The 19,266-nt window shown below is 45.8% G+C and overlaps 1 protein-coding gene across 2 annotated transcripts in view; it reads left to right on the top strand.

Moving 5' to 3' along the window:
- Nucleotides 1–19,266, top strand: part of LOC120949541 (uncharacterized) — an 84,848-nt gene that overhangs the window by 49,233 nt on the left and 16,349 nt on the right. For both annotated transcript variants that reach the window (XM_040366910.2, XM_040366911.2), the window contains exons 2-4: nucleotides 17,323–17,749; nucleotides 17,837–18,121; nucleotides 18,197–18,672. In XM_040366910.2, coding sequence (XP_040222844.2) covers nucleotides 17,323–17,749; nucleotides 17,837–18,121; nucleotides 18,197–18,672 — 1,188 coding nt within the window. The remainder of the gene's footprint in view (nucleotides 1–17,322; nucleotides 17,750–17,836; nucleotides 18,122–18,196; nucleotides 18,673–19,266) is intronic.

The following is a 19,266-nucleotide window of genomic DNA, read 5'->3' as shown; positions in this document are numbered from 1 at the left end:
TAACTACAGACATTACATTTTATATGCTTCATAATGTCTGCTCACTCGGCGAAACAAAATAGCACATTCGAGCGGCAACTATGATAAGCCAAAATTATAGGTCTCAGATACTAAAAAAGTCTTCACCATCGCCGCACATCACAATCGTCCAGCGGACGAGAATAGAACGTCATTTGCACGCGAAAACCGTGCCGTGCTGCGGAGAAAAATGCCTGTCCCGTTGGGTAAAGTATTTCCAGGCACAAACACCACCAGAGCAATTTTCCCCTGAACGCTTATTGAGCCGTCCTAAATTGACCCACTTTGGGGCCACTCGGGTAGTACCTACCGACATTGTACTAATCGATCAGTAATTAGAATACACTCGAGTTCCTTCTTTCCCATTTGCTGCTGCTGCCGCCCGCTGCAAAGAAACTCGAACCGATTTACGCTCTAGATAGAGTGTTTAAAGTGCTATTTTGCCCTTCTCCTCTGCTCTGCTCCGTTTGCTGAACAGCTCCACCCGGGAAGCGGGAGCTTCGATTACCGGACGAGTGAGGTATTTTTACTCCGCCATTTAATCGAGAAGTTATTTAAGGATCTATTTTTTTCTCGCTTCTTTATGCAATATCTAGAATCGTCGATTACGTTTAACGTTACAACGCCCCAACCCGTTGCCATCATGAGTCATTTCTGTTGCGGTGGGAATCAGAATAGACAACGCATACACACACGGGCAGTTCCCCTTCGATTTGCTCACGGCAAACGGTTGACTGAACGATTCGAAAACCGGTCCGCAAACCGTTACACACTACATCGATTTGCATGTGCGATTCCCTTTCGTTTCGGTAAGGGTGTCTTTTAACACCAAAGGGGCGGTGTGGTTATGGTGGTCCTTCAAGGACGTCCGAATGGGAAGCGAATTGCATTTAGCATTCCTAATTGATACTGTTTTTTACTGTTGTACGCAATAAACCACCGCCCCAGCGAGGAAGCAAAAGGTTGTCCCGATTAGTTATTCCACCTTCCGGCCTCGATGGGAAAGGGTGTTGTTGGACAGCCTGGACCCACAATTAAAAGCCACCGCGGGATGCTTAGATAGTGTCCCAACGACCGATGAAGGGGTTTTTTCAAAGAGGCTGATTTCCTCAGTGAATGAAGCAGTCTCTGTGTGTGTCCCAAGATACTAAGCGAAAGGGGACGTTACTCCGCAATGCGGGCAGTAGAATAACGCTCGCGGGACAGTAGAACTGTCATGTCACACGAAACCGACGCTGACGGACAAACAATTCCCCACCTTTTTTTCGAACGTTAATGGGAAGTTGCGTGAAAAGCGCCCATTACCTTGGGAAACCACTTTCCGCGTTTAGCTCCGGCCAAAGAATGTTGATCGGTCCTCTTTCGGTTCTATGTCGTCTATGTGTCATAGCGTCTGTCTGTCATAGCGGGTTGATAAGCACGGGCTTCGTTTGATTTTTTTCCCATACATTCTTGACATGCTGGAGCTCTACCGGAACGTTGACAAGACAAGAAGAATGTTACACGCAAGCGCGGCATCGGTTGAGAAGGTTTGTCGTTAATGAGACTTCTTGGCCGTCGTCGTTAGCTGTATTAATTTCCTCTTAAATATATAGACACGGTGGGTTGCCTAACTGAAGCCTAACTGCCCCGGCGAACGTTACATTATCTCGTGTGTTACGTTAATAAGTTGCGGCTCCGCTTTTTATTTCTTTTTTGCCAGCTTTTTTGCCCAAGAGACTTGCATCACACATAGCGCACGAATCCATAATACAACACATACACACCACGTGTTAAAGCAAAATTCAGTGTACCACAAACAAAAAACCTGAAACATCTCCAGCAATGCTCATCCGCCACACATTGATGGGATGTAACGGACCAACCAAACATCCTTCTTCCTGCACCAAGTTTCGTGCCGGATCGATTCGATCGGCTCAACTCAGATGGGATCTAAAAAAACCGGCACAAACATAGACAGGAGAAAAAAACACATCGAGTCTCCACGTCAATCTTCGGCTTCACCGCCCATATAGCTGTGTGGTGTCGACCGGTCATCCGGTTGCATTCGTCAGCAGGCACAGGCTGCTGGCCCGGCACACAAAACGGAACAGAGTTTTTTTCCGTTCCCCCGCAACGCATTACTCCTTTACGCTGTGAAACTCTCTTCGGCGCTGGTAATTAGTAGCGGCGACGACCAAAAGCGTACAGAGCGCAAGCGCAATCCGGTGCAGTATCAGGGACAGTTTTGGAGCACGATTGCACATTATGGGATGCTGGAGTGTCGGTGCTGCCAAAATGATTCGTTGCGTCGAGCACACTTGCCCATGCCCATCTGTGGAGCTTTACAGATTTCTTTCTTCACCTCCTGACCGGCTCTCGTTATGAGAGCATGCTTTTACAGTTAATTAACCGTTAAGCCTAGACTAGACCCGGCCGGCCAATGCCAATCAACGAACGCGGTCCGTGTCTCGTCTCGGGACGGTTTTTTGGCGTGCGGACAATTATTGAAAAATAGTGTTAATTATTGTATGTGAAGTTGATTGGTGCGCAAGCGATACGATGTTATTAATAATTTATGCTATTTCATTTGTTTTAGTTTTTAGGCAAACAGGCATGCTTTCTGAACCACATGTCACGTGACAACCAGTAGTTGATGTTCTGCAAAAATAATGACTATAATTAGATCAATAAACAGGTTATAAGGCAAATTTTATTTAAATTTGAAAATTACACTTCAATTTTCTAAAGCGTTATGGCACCTTCAAGCGCACCAGCCCACGCTTGCTTTTAAAAAGGTCATTCGCGATAGGAAGTTCAATACAATCCCACCCCAGGCTGGACCCAATTTGCAAGCAAAAAGCTTCACGCACACGTCAACGCTGCAAGCGACTACCACCCCGAATCGATCAATCACACACACCCAAGAGAAAAGTCGTGCGCGTAACTATTTAGTTTGCCACCCCGCCGTAGCGGCCTTGCATGAGCGAAAGCACGCAAAATGAAAGCCGCGCGGCGTGGAAATCTATGCAAAGCGGGCAAAGCTCAAACAATCTTTAGTGTGTACAGCCGGCTGGAAAGAAAATTCGCCCGAGAAGCAACACCCCGTGAGTGTGTGAAGTGCATAAAAATAAGGCCATAAATTAATGGAAGAATGTTGGGGCGGTGGGTAAGAGTGGGTGGCGAAGGCGACGACAGTGGCTGCGAATGCGGTTGCAAATGAGCTGCATAGAAAGCATCGAGCGCTGTTATGCATATTCGTTAGCTTGTTTCATGAGAAATTTGTTTTGCTTTTTTTTCTCTCTCTCTCTTTGATGCTCGTGCGTGATGATAATTGCCTTCCAACGAGGAAGGATCGCGAGAGCTGCAACAAAGCGAGTCGAGGCACACGATTGTACACGCACAGCAACATTGAAAACGAATTTTGCATTGAAATCGTTAATTCAAGGTGTAGGTCAGTGAAACAAGCAGCCGAAGCAGCAGCCTCCAGCGCCGCCCGTTAAAGCCGCGAAGGCCTGTCGGGTGGTGGTGCGTGTTTGGTACGCTTTTTCCAACCGCTCGGGCCCACCCCGCTGCTGTGAGTTGAGCTCGAAAAGAGTCGAAAGCAGTGAAAAGATGTTGAACAGAAATTGCTTGACTCCTGATCGGTCTCTGATTGTGTGTGTATACCGATCCGATCGAATGGCGCCAAAGCAACAGGCCCCGGCAGTGAAGCAGGCAAAAAAGGGCTTCTCCACCGCTGGGCGCGGATAGATAACAGCTGGGTCAATGCGCACACACACATCCAATGGAAGGCCAATGGTGTTTTGCCTGAGAGCGGTGGAAAACATAGCAGCGAGAAAGAATGACAGACGTATCGAAATGGCCAACCCAGAGCCAGATTCAGCGCAACGAATCAAAGGCACACACACACACAGAGAAAATGAAGAAAATATCACTTTTCATGGTTAAGGATAAGCCGGATCGCTGCAGGTTTGCTGAGCGATTACACTCTCCTTTGCGATGGGTGGGGTGGGTGTGTAAGCCGGTTTTATGTTGCCAGTCAGCCAAGCTGCTTAATTGATGATGGGGTAGAAGTGTAGTGTACTGCGGGTAAAAAAAGCATTGAAGATAGCCAGCGAACCAGCGTGATGTGGATGAAGCTGCATTCTGCTTTCTTTTCGACCAGCTAAAGTACACGCCTTAATCTGATCATTTAGTCCGGTAATTGGATGAGTTATGTTAGAGACTTTGCGTTTGCGTGTGTTGTTTTTTTTCTTGTTTTTCTGTTGCCATTTGTTGATTTGCTTTTGCGATCTTGCGGGAGAAAATTGGCATTAGAAACGGGGGTTTAAATTAATCGGATTCTGCTCTCCACTTTAGCTGGCGCTCACAAATCGACAAATTGATGTAAAGAAAGAGAAAATGTTTTAACATTAAAAATTGCCTAAAACAAATCACAAGTACCCATTAAAACTTTTGAATATGCTCTGTACTTGTACTTTAAGGTAATTTTTCTTTGCTTCTTCTTATGCTTATTGTACAATCTGACGTCAAGCAATTGTCTATCAACTTCTCAATGATGGTTAACCCTAGGATTTTATTACAGAATATCTTCTAAATTGGTCTCCTAATTTCTAAATCTCATCTCTGTTGTAGTATTTTTTGTTATCGTTGAAACTTCATAATCTTCAATTTTAACGCTACATCTGTTAGTTTTTCCCACATCAAAATGCTCTATCAATTAATAACCATATTTTTACCTACTCCTCAAACTCAACACACACAAAAACCCCAGCAAAGCAAACCGAGTCCATGATTTTCAACATTAATTGATTCCAAAGCTCATTCTTTTGAAGCTGCAGAAATAATTGATTTTCCCACCCCCAAAACGGGCTACAACAGCGGGTTGGTTTCGAAGCTTCCGCAGCAAGCAAAAAAAGCACTAAAAGGTTGCTGCTGCTGCAAGGCACCAAACGCACATCAGCACTGTCAATCAATCCGGGTCTCGAAACAAATGGGAAGCAATTAGTCAGCGCGCGAACGCCTCTCGACGCCGGACAGATGAATGATTGAAAATTTCCGCCTGCTCTCGACCTCCAACCCCGTATCATTCAGCGCACAAACACACTCACAAAAAAAGGGGAGTTTCAACTTTATAACAAATCATCACCCGCTCTTCGGCAAATCTCACCCGTCGCTGCCGTGTATTCGCTGCCGTGTCCGCTTCCCATACGACAATGAGACACTCCGGAGACACTATCCCCGACACGACTGTCACTCACGGGGATCTCGGATTGGATGGATGGTTCGGTTTTGTTGTGATACCGGTACGGTCTCGCAGCAGCAGAACGATGCCTTCAGCTGGCGAAAGGGAAACCCACTTATCGTGTTATCCATCATGTCGCCATTACTCATCTTAAGCAGGCAGCACTACCCTTCGCCCACCCCATCCAGTACCGATGCGCGCAATTGACTCTCGGGGTTGTGATTTATCAATTATATTCCGATTTGTGGGTCTCGAGAATGTCATCCGAGGTGCAGGAAATGTGCAATGGGCAAGAAATTATATAGCAATTGCACACACACACACACTGCTGCATTGTCGAGTCTAGCTACTGCTACAATTCAATTAACATTAGCTTGGTGGCTTGGATGACTACTTAGCGATGAACGATGAAGCGAGGGGTAGGCATAAACGATCGTTCAGAAGGAGCTTATATTCGACATTAATTGTCCCATTGCCGGAGCTTTGGTTCGATGACGTGTTGTAGATGTTTTGTAAAAATGTCAATCATTTACTCAGAACTAAGAGAGATAGGATGAAAAAAGTTCAACACAGCAGTCAGAGTTGTCCTATGGTCGAACTATGATCGTTCAAGAAGCAAATCTCCATCACATTGCGTATACCAACTTCACTTTAAAATTCCAACGTATTAAGGCAATATTTTGACTAATTTTAATAGCTTTAATTACGCAATGAAACAACAAAACCAAACACACACACACAAAAAGCACTCTGCCCTCCACTAGCTTCACAACACAAGCGCTGGAAATCGTCACACCGTGCAATGTGCTCATTTGCGGTAATTAGTGCACACCCGTACAACCGAATCTCCACGCTTGTAAAAGCCCTTTCCACTGGAGCCGAGGCTTGTGGCCTCATTCCGCAAACTAGGCAAGCGGGAGAAGCGAGCATTTGGGCATCAACACCTTTGTCTTTAAATGATCCTAAAACGTACGCCCCGACACGCGCCCCGACTGGCGCATGGCGTGCAGTAATAGTGGTGCATTTTGCATTTAAGGACAGGGAGGAGCATATGCAGCACGGTTCGCGGCAGTGAAATGTTTCGGGTCGACAGAAATTGCACCCAAAAAGGAAGCCAAAAACATCAACCACAACAACACGCCTTTGGTTGTTGTTCGTTCGTTCGTTGGCAACAGGGACTGGTTGGCAGTAATGGGCTAAAGCACTTCTTTGCAAACATGGCGAAATAATGCGCCTAGTGGTCATGTTTTGGCTAGCGGTGTTTTTTTTTTTTTTTTTTTTTTTTACACAGCTTCACGTCTTTTTCATTCGATCAAAAGATGTTGATTATATAAGCTGTTTTTGAGTGTAGATGAAAAATACTGCTTTAAAATTACTGATGCAAATCTGTCCCAAAAATACAGCGATACAAAAATAATGATTTACCATCAATTCACAAATTAAGAAACCATAAACAGTTCATGTATCAAAAGCTTTAATATCTTATCAGACACGTTATTGTGCCCTTGATTGAGGAAAACACTATGTTTCCGGTCGTAAATACCTTTTATTTGCCGCTCAACTCAATGTTGAATATCCCTGCGCTCTTAGCATTACAGATTAAAGAGCGCCAATGTTCAAAAACTTAACATCACACCAAAACATGAAAAACCATTTTAATCTAATTTTCCAACCCATAAAACACATTTTTTTCCAAATTCGACACATCTTTCAACAGCTCTCGAGACTTGTTAATTTATATGGAGATCTAATCTAGACTCATTTTGCTTTTCTTTACAGGTGAGACCAACGTTCCGATGGCTTCCGGTAGAAACCGTAAACAAAAACTTGCAGCACCGCTCCGTCACGAACTGGCACCAGCCGACAAAAGAAATACGCATAAATTATTCTACCACCCGCTTCTTCTCGCTCTCTGCCGGGGCTGCCACTCTCTCGGTAGACCATAAATCATCATTAAGCATCGTGTAATGTGATTTAAACATTACATTAAAACTGTCCAGCGGCAAAGTGGCGGAAGGGAATAAACGCGTTCTACGCGTAAAAATGATATGTGTGTGAATTGATTCAGTTCGAGGGGTTGATTCAGTGCGCGAGACACGACTGCACATTCGAGCTTTTTCATATTCATGAACGCATACGGGGAGAACTTTTTATTTGTCGGAAATTCTTTGAAAACATTTCGAATACATTTATGGCATTTAATGCTCGTTTAGTGTGAAATTTTATGCACGGACACACTGGATTCGTTACGATTTTTTGTAACATAACACAAATATCAAACGTATTCATTATTTATGCAACACACACGAAAAATAGTCGTAATAAAAGCAATGCATCAATAAACAACTACACTAAAGAGACTGTTCCGTGTTGCAGGCTTCAATCGCGACTTCCTGGAGCAGATTGAATATGGAACCTCATCCGTGATGCGATTTGTGGCTTTCCGTGCACACATAAAGCTTTCGTTAAGCCTTTTCCTCACCTCGAGCAATCATATCTCAGCGCTGTAATCGGCCCAAAGCCTCTGTCTCATTAGCGAGAAGCTTTTCATTTTACACGTGTGCGTGCGAAAGGGCCCATGTAGACTGTAGAGTGCGTGGCAGCCGAAACTCAACGTGATAATTCTCCAACAATAAATCCTACCCTCAAACAACATTTATGAGACTTTGCTCAGCAAGAGATTTCCAATCAAATCCAAGACCAAGAAATTAAATTACTACTTTATATGACAGAGTAAGAGCTCACACGCACTCCCCCATTGCTGCGTTACATGAGCTCACACAACAGCACACGATGGCTCACACAGCCGCAGTATGCGTGTGGCGATAAATGAAGCCAACGAAAGGAGGAAAAAACCAACCACCGATTTCAAAACCAAGCCTTCCCCCCCCGTTCACTAAGTAGGTAATTATGCACACTCGTTAAACTGGCGCAACACATTCACACACTATTGCTCCAGTTTTTCTCTCTCCCTCTCTCTGTTTGGCTTTGTTAGTACACACATAAAACCATTTACTACAGCACCACTAAGCCACCATACCACTGAGAGGTGCACACGGCCATTAGGTGCACGAGTTGCAGAGAGAATGAAAAAAACCAACAACAGCAGTGCACTTGCCTACGCAACCGTTGCGGGAATAGTTGTTTGGGAAGAAATGAAAACGTCCCATAGACAACACTTGACGTTTGCCACACATCTCGCTTAGTGGCGGCGTGAGTATGTGGAAGCAAGAAAAAGCAAAAAGAAAAAAACCAAAAACAATCCCACTGCACCGCAAAAACAGCCTTTTCATTGTGAATGTTTGTGTTTTTTTTTAATTTTCATTGTAGCCTATATCTTAGCTACCTACTAATGGCATACGATGCTTGCCACCGAAGCACGCTAATTGACCGATACTAATAAACAGCACCACACGCGAGCCCTCCCTCCCTCTAGCGGGAAAAGCGTGGAAGCTTTCCCTTGACAATTGATCGCAGTGTCAAAATCGAGGCGACGCCATTAGACAGTCACGAGGAGCCTGACGATGCTGTGGAATGTGGAACAAACGCCACCCAGAGCACGCCACTCCGCGTGTTTGTAGTTTGTTTTTTGTATGTTCATCCATGCAAACATTGGAATGTTTTACCTCTTTTTGCGAATTTACCGTCGCTGTACACCCCCCCTTACACAGTCATACCCACCGAGCGGAGGCTGGGCCGCATGGGACGCGCGTTTAATTACATCAATCATCGTCGTCAGGGACCCCCCGGCCGGGTGCTGCTGACAAGCGCGCCCAGCCGGGTGCATACTGACAGCGAGCAATTAAATAAAAAGCACTGCAGCAGCTCCCTCTGTCGCTCGCTATCTATTTTACGTCGCTTGAGCTGCAGCTGAACAGGCAAACATAAACAGAATTTAGCGAAGTTTAGGCCGCACGCTGGTGGGAGTTTGTCTCACGTAGCGTGTATGAATTATGTTTTTGGCTGTCTAGCAATCGCTTGCAGTTTAATTGAATCGTGGATCGATGTGCCAGTTCAATCAAACACTTCATTTTGTAAGTATTGAAAAGGATATAAATTAAATTGCGTTTTGGATAACTATGTTGTAATTTTGCTTCAAACTACGCTTTGGCAAAATATTAAAATGAGCAACAATTAAGAGAGAATGAAAACCATCAATAAACACTTTCAAAGATCTATTTCTCTCCAATTATTATCTTCAAAAAAGAAGAAAAGCAATGAAAACAATAGCGTATTCATTATATTTCCCAATTGGGAAGTTTTGCAAATAAACCAATATGCAAATAAATTGCAATAAATCTGATTGTGCAAACGATCGGTTTCGTTTTACAACATTATTTGGTTGTCACAATGCAAGAAGGAAAGAATGTCTGAATATTATTCCATCATTCCAGTTTTTATTGCTCAATTTTCCAATGCACCACGCAATTTTCATTGATTGCAAATACACACACCTGCCAAAATCGTAATAAACACAACCGTGTTCATACAATCGTAATCCCCCCCCCCCCCCCTTCCTGCTCTTACAACCGCTCCTGTGCCTCACCACACGCCTCGTTCGGCGCGAATCCATAAATAAATTTAATTTTCCAACACGAAGATTTTTCCATTTTCCCAACCCACTCGATGGCCCGGCACACGGTGGGAGTGGTACGCAATTTCACTCAATCGAATCCATTGCCATTAGTCGGTGGACTCGGGGTGGGATGAAGGTAGAAATGGCGCTGTTTGGAAATCGATGGAAACGCAATCCTTGACAAAAGGACACTTCTCCATTGCTAACCACACCGACACATACACACGCTGAGCTACAAACATACATATAAAAAAGCACATTTGTTCCAGCGGGATGAGTGGCAGTGGTTCTTGTCGCAATAATTTTGATGGGCCCGTCGGTGAGGGTCACCATAACACAGCCATAACTCTCTCTCTGTGCCGCTCGTAGGCCGTCTCCATTTACCGAACGGAAAAGCGGTCAGCGGCATCATCACATGGTTGAGGTGATTTTATTTTTTTTTTTTACCATATTTCATTTGCGGTCAGATTGGCTGTGATTGAGAGGTGCTATTTCTGCGAATCGTTCAGGTTTTTCGATACCGAGCCGATCCAATTTCCAATACCGAACACCACACGACTCTTCCTCGCAAATATGCATGTTACGAGGTGTGTTTTGGTAATCTTTTTTCTTCTATTTTTTGTGCACACAACCACGACACCGGGATTATTCAACACGGTCGGTTTACCAATCATCCGGGCGGGTCGGTCATAACACATCAAATGTAGATCGAAATTTAATTACGGCGTTCGATCGCGAATCTCATTAATTACTACACGAGTGCTCGCGGGTGGGCAGTTTTGGTGTGCGAAATAATGCTCAATTTTAACCACCAGCGCCAAAAAAAAACTCGTTAATTAAACAAACACTCCGCACCATTACTTGCTGTAGTTTAAGTAGTGTTTGCACAGCGATTGAAATCATTTGCACAAGACGTTAGCAACAAAAAACACGATCTTTTTTTTAACACACACTTAAGAGCACTCCATCCTCCTCCGTGTAATCCGACTGTAGCATCGAATCCGTTTCGCAAACAACGCCAACTACAATGTGTGCAAATTGTTGCCCGATGCCCTCTGCTGCTGCTGCTGCTGCTGTGCTCGGTTAATCCTGCCCACTTTCCGGGGGCTTTGCAGCTTTACATAACCTCTCTCCTTTCTTCTCTGATCCGAGCACACCATTGTGGAGGTCGCGCCTATGTATCGCTCTACATTTTTGCTCCTCCAGCCGGAAGACTTACTGAGCAAAACCTTATCCTTTCTGCATCCATCACACCCTGTGTGCGACACTCAATCACTCTCAATTAGTGCCAGCGCACCAGGCAGGAAACTGAAACCACTTGCACCTGAGCGACCCCAGTGACCCTGGGCGCCACCAGGAAGAAATCTATTCAGACACTCTCACTCACTCGGAGCGCATAGCTCTAATTAGGAGACAACCCTTTGAAGACACCCTCCCCCCTCCCCTTCGGCAGGCTGTTTTCCGGAGCAACCGACCTGGCGCAAGGCAATGATCGAGTGCACTTGAGGCGGGACAGTTCGACGTACTTCTCGATCAAAATGTGCGCGGCTGGATTGGATTGATTTACGTTTGACAGCAAGGCTTAGTGACTTCTTGCTCGGTACACTTTGAAAGAAAAGAAAAAAAAATCGTGCCAATGAATGACGTACGTACCCCCCGTCAGGGCAGCAGCGTCATAAGGGGGCTGTTGGGCTGATAGGTGATTGTACCGCGCCTCTGCGCCTCTCTTCCGGCACAGACACACGGATCGACATATTTCATCTTTCAGCTCACTCACGGGGCCCAATGTATGTTATTTTTGCCCCTCGTCCTCCGCGCATAATTTAACCCGACACTCACACGACGCGCCTGCGCCAGCTGGAACGGGCTGCGCCATGTGGGCAATTTGTGTCCGAACTGGCGCGGGCCGCAAAGGGAATTCAATTTATGACCTCAAATTGGATCATTTCCAATTCGTACGTATCAATTACGGGGGACGTGCGGCTTCTTGCCTTCCGTTGCACGATTCCGCGTTCGATTATTCAAATCAATTGAGGTGGGGGAGGGGGGGGGCAAACAAATACAAGAAAATAATGACACAAAAAAATGTGCTGCAGTTGCATCGTTGGCTGCGATCACAAACGAAAAAAAAAACATCACCCGGATGTGGGGAATAGAAAATAAAAAGCCAAGCGAGCTTTGAGTTGAAGCGCCTTCATCCCTTTCATTCCGGGGCGGGTAATGATGGTATGTGAGCACAAAAAAGGGACATGTCGTGCGCATAATCAGCTGACCCACCGACACAAACGCCACATGATGACGATGCAGGGCACACAGGCGCGAACACATTCAATCGTACAGCGCTGGTCGGGCGACCAATTAATTCAATTTCCTGTAATTACCGTCCGATTACTTCACCTCAACACACTGGTGGCTTTGATGTTTGAGCACCGCGCGCAGAGGACGAACCGGGGAAGGAATGTGATATTTCTATATTTTTCCCCCTTTTCCCTCTTGTTACTTTACCCCCTCTACTGTGGACGGGATGTATTAAGCCTGGGTGAGTTTTGTTCAGAGTAAGCGTTTGGTGACGCGATGCGATCACTAAACAGACCTAGCTCACCGTTGCCTTTACCGGTGCATTCGGTGCATTCGGTGGCCCCTGGAGTGGATCGATTTCACTTGAAAGAGTAGCCAGTGCCTTTGCAAAGGTGTTTAATTTACTTCCAGCTGGTTTGATGTGCTGTGTGTGCATCCGACTCGTTCCATACACAATTAGCGCTGGACGGAGTGTCAACGTACCTGATGATGAGTTGTTTACAAAATAATGGACATTTTGTCTGTAAAGAAACACACTTTTGAAGACTAAGTTGTTATGACGATGAAACGCAAACTTATTGTTTGGATTTTGCATGTCAACAATTTTGTTATTTCAGCCAAATGTGTACTTGATGTTAAGCAAAGGCGTAGTAGCAAATAAAGCATTTTGTTTTAAATTTATGCTTAAATTTGGCGAGTAAACAGTTTATCCCTACTTGCTTTGTTGTTTAATACACATAATTGTCTTGTATAAACATTTCTGATGTTTTTAAGACTAATAAATAACTTGATTTCAACTCAAAGCAACAAAACTGATTGCAAACTCGTAACAAATTCGTTCATTATCGACAACAAATTCGAAAACAAATAAATAATTAGCTTGAAAATGAACTTGTACCCAGAACTAACCAATCAACTCCAAAAATGGTTGGATGAACAGTTTTTTTCAATTAGCTTGTTGGTCACGCCCAACAATATCATGTCATCAAAATTCTCAACAAAAAAATCTATTTTGCATACACTTCAGCAACTTTAAAATGTTCCAGTGCCGGCACACAAATGCATCATGAAATAGAGCGCCTACCGCTTAGAACCGCTCATGCGAAGGAACCATTTGCAAGTTGGCACATTTGCGTCGGTCACGCACGCATTAACTGGGGGGACGGGACACTGCCTCTCCAAACTCTCCCCCTAAACGTTTATGATAAATAAATGCTCGCTGACTCGATTGACGACTACCCGCATACAAAAGGGTCGTAAATCAGCACTTCTTGGAGCTTCCTCACCTAACGACCCACAGAGCACCGAGAGCCAGTTCGTGTCCCGGGGAACCCATTTCGGACCAAACTTTATCGTCGCAGCGCACAAAGCAGAGAGATAGAGAGAGGATTAAAGTTTCACTATCAGAGTGGTAAAACTTTTGCGGCAAAATGCGCAAACAACTAACCGGGGTAATAACTGCAACCGGGAAGTCATCCTCGGGATAAATGGTTCTCGCTCTCGCTATCTCCGGCTACGGTGTGCCGGGAATGTCAATTTATCTTGCGGGAGAGGGGAGGGGATCTGCATCGCAAAAATCAATCTCAACTCACAAAGCATCCATCCATTGTGTGATTGCGCCTGACCTTTGCTTCCGGGGCAGGAGACGATGACGAAGCCCGTCGCCTTCGTCTATGGGTTGAATCGAGCTCTGAATCCACGCGCAACTTCTGCAAAGTTCTGCACCACGATGAAATGGCTGCCAAAAAGTTGCATCTGTTGCATGCCGGAAATGGAGCAAGAGCAGGCAACAGAGCAGAGCTTTGCAGGTGAAATATTGATCAGCTCCGCAACGAAAAGTTCTAGCGCTATGGGTGCGCTTTACACATACAGATTCGGTGTGCAAACTCCATCGAAGGGATTGTACAGATTTTGGGTTAAAAAAAATGAACGCTTTCCATATTGGCAAACCAAAACTAAGCTGATTAGTACCAGGGTTAGTTGGTGCTGTTGTGTTTCCCTAGAATCCACAAATTTGATTGCATAGAACCTACGCATCTTGCGAATTGAAAAAAAAACAGGCAAAGTATCGTTAGCATAAATAATATCGGGAACTGGTGTGTGGACGTGATCTAGTATAGAATCAATGCAACAAAAAAAGATCATGACAACCCACCACAAAGACAGCGGCGGTCTCTCTCTCCGAGCTGAAAAGGTATCACTTACGTCAACAAACCGGAGGTCCCGCCGACCGAACGGTTTGTGTCCCAGAAAAGGTCGTGCATATTGTGCAATTTATTTTGTGCGGGAATGACACCAGAACCGGTGCCATTCCTTCCCTATATCACCGCCCATATCGAGCCAGTTCCGTCAGCAAAACGCCAACGTTGCGTGTTGACTGTGTTGTTCACCGTTGCCTCGCAGTACCAGGTGTATCGGTACCACCAGCCAACCGGGCGTTGTTGCGCACTTTTGGCCCCGTTTTGCGAAACGTTTGAAATTTCATCAATTCTACCCCTGCTCCTGCCATTTTCACAACCAACTCGTTCGGGTTTGGATAGCCCATGTAACATTCCAGGGTGTCTAAAAGGCACGCCCGGGACGCCCGGGTGGCGGTTGCTATTTCAATGGCAAACATTGACATTTTCCAACCCGTGCTGCTGCTGCTGCTTTGGCTGGCTCGATTTCCTTCCATTCCCTTTTTTAAAATGGCTATCGTGCATTCCGCCCGTTTGCCCGTTTGATCCGGACCGATTTTGCGCGTACGCCAACACCTAAGCCCATTTCTGCACCGCACTTCTTCCACCTCTCGATCCGTGTGCGCCCTTGAAACACCAGTTGGGGCTGGCAGGGAAAACAGTATAATTTATCGTCTCCTAACCCTGGACTGCCAAAACCTTTGGTACACCTTTGGGCGCCATGTAGCGCGCACAAGAACCACGACTACGGCGGGTATCCGTAATCGAATCGAATTCATTTGGAGGAACTTTTTACGGTTACTGCCCGGTTCTGTTACACCCTTTTTTTTGTTGTAGCTGTTGGGTTCAGGGATTCACGCTGACGGGGCACGGGAAATTCGCTCAAACGTTGACCATTGATTGGATGAAAAATGAATCCCACCATCCAGCAGCATTCGATCGTTACCGGGATCTGACCTTTCGCGTGCTGGCGAGTTCCGTTGCCTTTTTTGGGGTTGTTTCTGAGGGCGCTTTTGGGAAGTTCGGGGGGAGAGGTTTGCTCTTTTGAACGCTTTGTAACATCACTGTTGCTACACGAAAATGGGCAATTGCTTTAATAGGACCGAAAGGGTGATTATGCTGTCGTTTGATCAAAAGGTATTGTTGGTGTTGCTTTGTATATTGTTTTAATCGTGTGACATTAGAAGATCTTCTTTAAATGTGAAGAATTTAGGTAAACAGGTTTCTGAAGTTGTTCTATGTTATATTATGGACCATATCCTACCATACCATATAGACTCTTAAACTGTTAGGATTTGTCTTACGTGTCTCGGCCGACTTTAAAGATCCTTTCAGTTTAAAAACATTATACTGTTCTCTAGTCCGTCCCATCCTGGAATTTGCCAGTGTAGTTTGGTGTCCCCATCAAATCACATACATAGATAAAATTGAAAAAATTCAGAAAAAAATCACACGTGTTATGTTTCATCGTCTTCCCTGGTCAAACCAAATTCCACGTCCTTCGTATAATGTTCGGTGTTTACTATTCGGCTTAGAGACTTTACAGCATAGGAGAACTACGGCTCAGATAACTTTTATGCATAAATTATTAATTGGAGATTTTGATGCACCTGACATTTTAAATTTTATTTGCTTTTCTACTCCCTCTAGAGGTCTTAGAAGTAGAGAGCTACTAAGAAGCCCTTTTAGATCGACTGGTTTTGGTGCCAATGATCCACTGCTCAAAATGATTGATGTGTATAATAGGTTAGGGTTATCAGCAGATTTCAATCAATCCGTTAGTCAGCTGCGTCAGCATATTCAAGTTAGTTCTAGGGCCATAATTTAAACTTGTACTCTGTAAGCATTAAGTTATTTAGGCATACTGCCCGATAACTTTGATTTAAATAAATAAATAAATAAATAAATAAATAAATATCGGTTTCTATTAAGACGTTTAGATACGTTAAGTATAGAGAAGCAATACTTAAATGATTAGAACATGAGTAAATATTGAATCCTAAAAAAAAGGTACAACGAGGACATTGATTTATTGGTCACAAAAAGACAAAGAACAAGACCCTAACAAGTCCTTTTAACAAAACAAAACAGAAGAAAATTACTCAATCTCACGACCAGGAAATGGTTGCATACTTTGCAAAAAAACGCACACGCATTCAATTCGTTATGTGCTTCTTCAAAACGAACTCACGAAACACAGGAGGATTTCGCAATGTCAAGGCCTTCACATAGCAGAAACACATCACAGCGTGATCACGGTGATGAATTGGCCCAGACGCTCTCCAAATGGCACTCCCAGACAAAATGTCAATTTCAATCGCTGCTGCCGGCTGCTTGTTGCATCTGAGGCACACACAGCAACCAAGTGGCAGAGAACAAACACACACACACACACACACATAGACATCCACAAATAAGGTACTATACAATTTCTAGAGCTTGCATGAGCAGGTCTGTTCCCAATTCCCACTGGCGATGGGGATGGTTTGTTGTTATGCAGATGGCAAACGCTCAATACGGTGGATTTGTGTTTCCATTCAGCAAGTATTACGCCTGGGAATCTCTTTAGCCACACATACACGGAACTGCAACAGTGCAACGAGTGCAACGTGTGGGGGGAGGGGAAAGGGGAAGACAGAAGCTGGCGTTATGCATACGAATTGCAGCTTATGCGAGTGCTTTTACGGGCTAAGATGTACGTGGGAACTTCACATCTTTCATCGGTGTACCAGCCCAGACGGCGCTGCTCTGTGTGTGGGATGCAGACCCCCCCCCCCCCCCCTAGTACATACGAACATATTGATCAATAAATTCACATGCACCCAAGCGACCGACCGACCGGGTGTGAAAGGAGTCACTTTTGTTGGGTCAAAAAACTGACTCCGAAGTTGAATTTGTGTTGTGGAATTTGAATGCAACGGTGCTGCAATGCTACAGTTACGAAATGGAAGGAACTGTCACGTCATCAACCCATATGTGAACTAAACATTCTTCTTCTTCTTCTTTTTCTTCTTTTTGCAATTCAGATGAATCATTCGGACACGATCAGACACCGGCCGGCTCCTGGTGGAACTCACACCTGACCGAACCACCGAGCAAGAACTTCTACCAGGCGACGCACGGACTGCTGCAGACGCACCCGTCCGTGCCGAGCCTGAAGCCGGTTGCGGGAGCGCCTGCCGCCCCGGGCCCATCCGCCCTGCCGCTCAGCTCGCGCAAAGCACCGACCGTGTCGTCGGCGGCCGCCCTCAACAGTGGCTTTCCGTCGATCGCCAACCCGAACCCGCGGTCGCCGTTTCGCCATCTCGACTTCAGCACCAGCGCGACGGCCGAACTTCGGCGCAATCCCAGTCTCTCGGCCCCGGATGAGTGTGCGCGCGCGTGCCGCGAGGGCGAACCGCCAAGGATTTGCTACTACCACTTCACCGTTGAGTACTACACCGTACTGGGAGCGTAAGTATTTGCCCTTAGACAAACCCAGCAATATGGCATCTATGGGTAACTCCAACGACTCATCTTCATCTTACAAATGCTCCACAGCGCTTGCCAAGTATGCACACCGAACGCTACCAACACCGTCTGGAGTCACTGTCAGTGCGTACTGGCCGATGGTGTCGAGCGCGGTATCCTCACGGTGAACCGTATGATCCCCGGTCCGTCCATCCAGGTGTGCGAGAACGATCGCGTCGTGATTGACGTGGAGAACCACATGGAGGGTATGGAGTTGACGATCCACTGGCACGGTATCTGGCAGCGCGGCACGCAGTACTACGACGGCGTACCGTTCGTCACGCAGTGTCCGATTCAGCAGGGCAACACCTTCCGGTAAGCATCATCAAAACAACCTCCTTATAGTCACACGACTCTATGACACCCTTTTCTCCGTCTTTTGCAAAACAGTTACCAATGGACTGGAAATGCGGGAACACACTTCTGGCACGCCCATACCGGTCTGCAGAAGTTGGACGGTCTGTACGGCAGCATCGTCGTTCGGCAGCCACCGTCGCGCGACCCTAACTCGCACCTGTACGACTTCGATCTGACCACGCACATCATGCTGGTGAGTGACTGGCTGCACGAGGACGCCGCTGAGCGCTACCCGGGCCGTCTGGCGGTGAACACCGGTCAGGATCCCGAATCGCTGCTGATCAACGGCAAGGGCCAGTTCCGTGACCCGAACACCGGCTTCATGACCAACACGCCGCTGGAGATCTTCACCATTACGCCCGGGCGCCGCTATCGGTTCCGCATGATCAACGCGTTCGCTTCCGTCTGCCCGGCCCAGGTTACGATCGAGGGACATGCGCTGACGGTGATTGCGACCGACGGCGAGCCGGTGCATCCGGTGCAAGTCAACACCATCATCTCGTTCTCAGGTAAGTTGTGATTTTGAAAAGGAGGTTGTAGAAGACGAATGTCTTGAGTTCCCAAACCGATTAAGTACACGCCATAGTTTAAGCTGTTTCTACTAGATGGCGCCAGTTGGAAAAGGAAATTCTAATCTCATTGGATCTCGTTCCTTTTGATCTGTCACGCAAACTTGCTAATTAAATTACGCGTGTCTTGGAGCCATATCATCGTCAAAGCCTCCCATGGGAATGTTTTTCTTGGCTAATTGAATTTCACAACTCACAACTGTGTGAGGGGTGTGTGTTAAACCCTCCCTCAGCGTCCGCAGCGTAATTTACACGCCATTCACTACTAACAATGACTAGCCCGGGGTTTCAATGATCCCTCACTGGAGCTTTGTTTGTAATCAATTACCGTTGCCGCGCCCGGTCAAATTTTACTCCCACTTTACGTGTGGGTCGCCACTTCCCCATTTTTATGGACAAAAGGGCAGTGGGTCATGGGGCGTATCATATTGGTCTACTTCCGTGTGTGTGTGTGTTTTTTATTTCAACCAAACCATGAACACATTGATACTTTACTTGTTTTTCTCCCTTTTACACATCGAAGTGTGTGCGTGA

This window comes from Anopheles coluzzii, chromosome 2, assembly GCF_943734685.1.
Source record: "Anopheles coluzzii chromosome 2, AcolN3, whole genome shotgun sequence".
Lineage (NCBI taxonomy): Eukaryota > Metazoa > Arthropoda > Insecta > Diptera > Culicidae > Anopheles > Anopheles coluzzii.
Note: the sequence above shows the minus strand (reverse complement) of the source record. Positions and strands in the feature narration are given on the sequence as shown.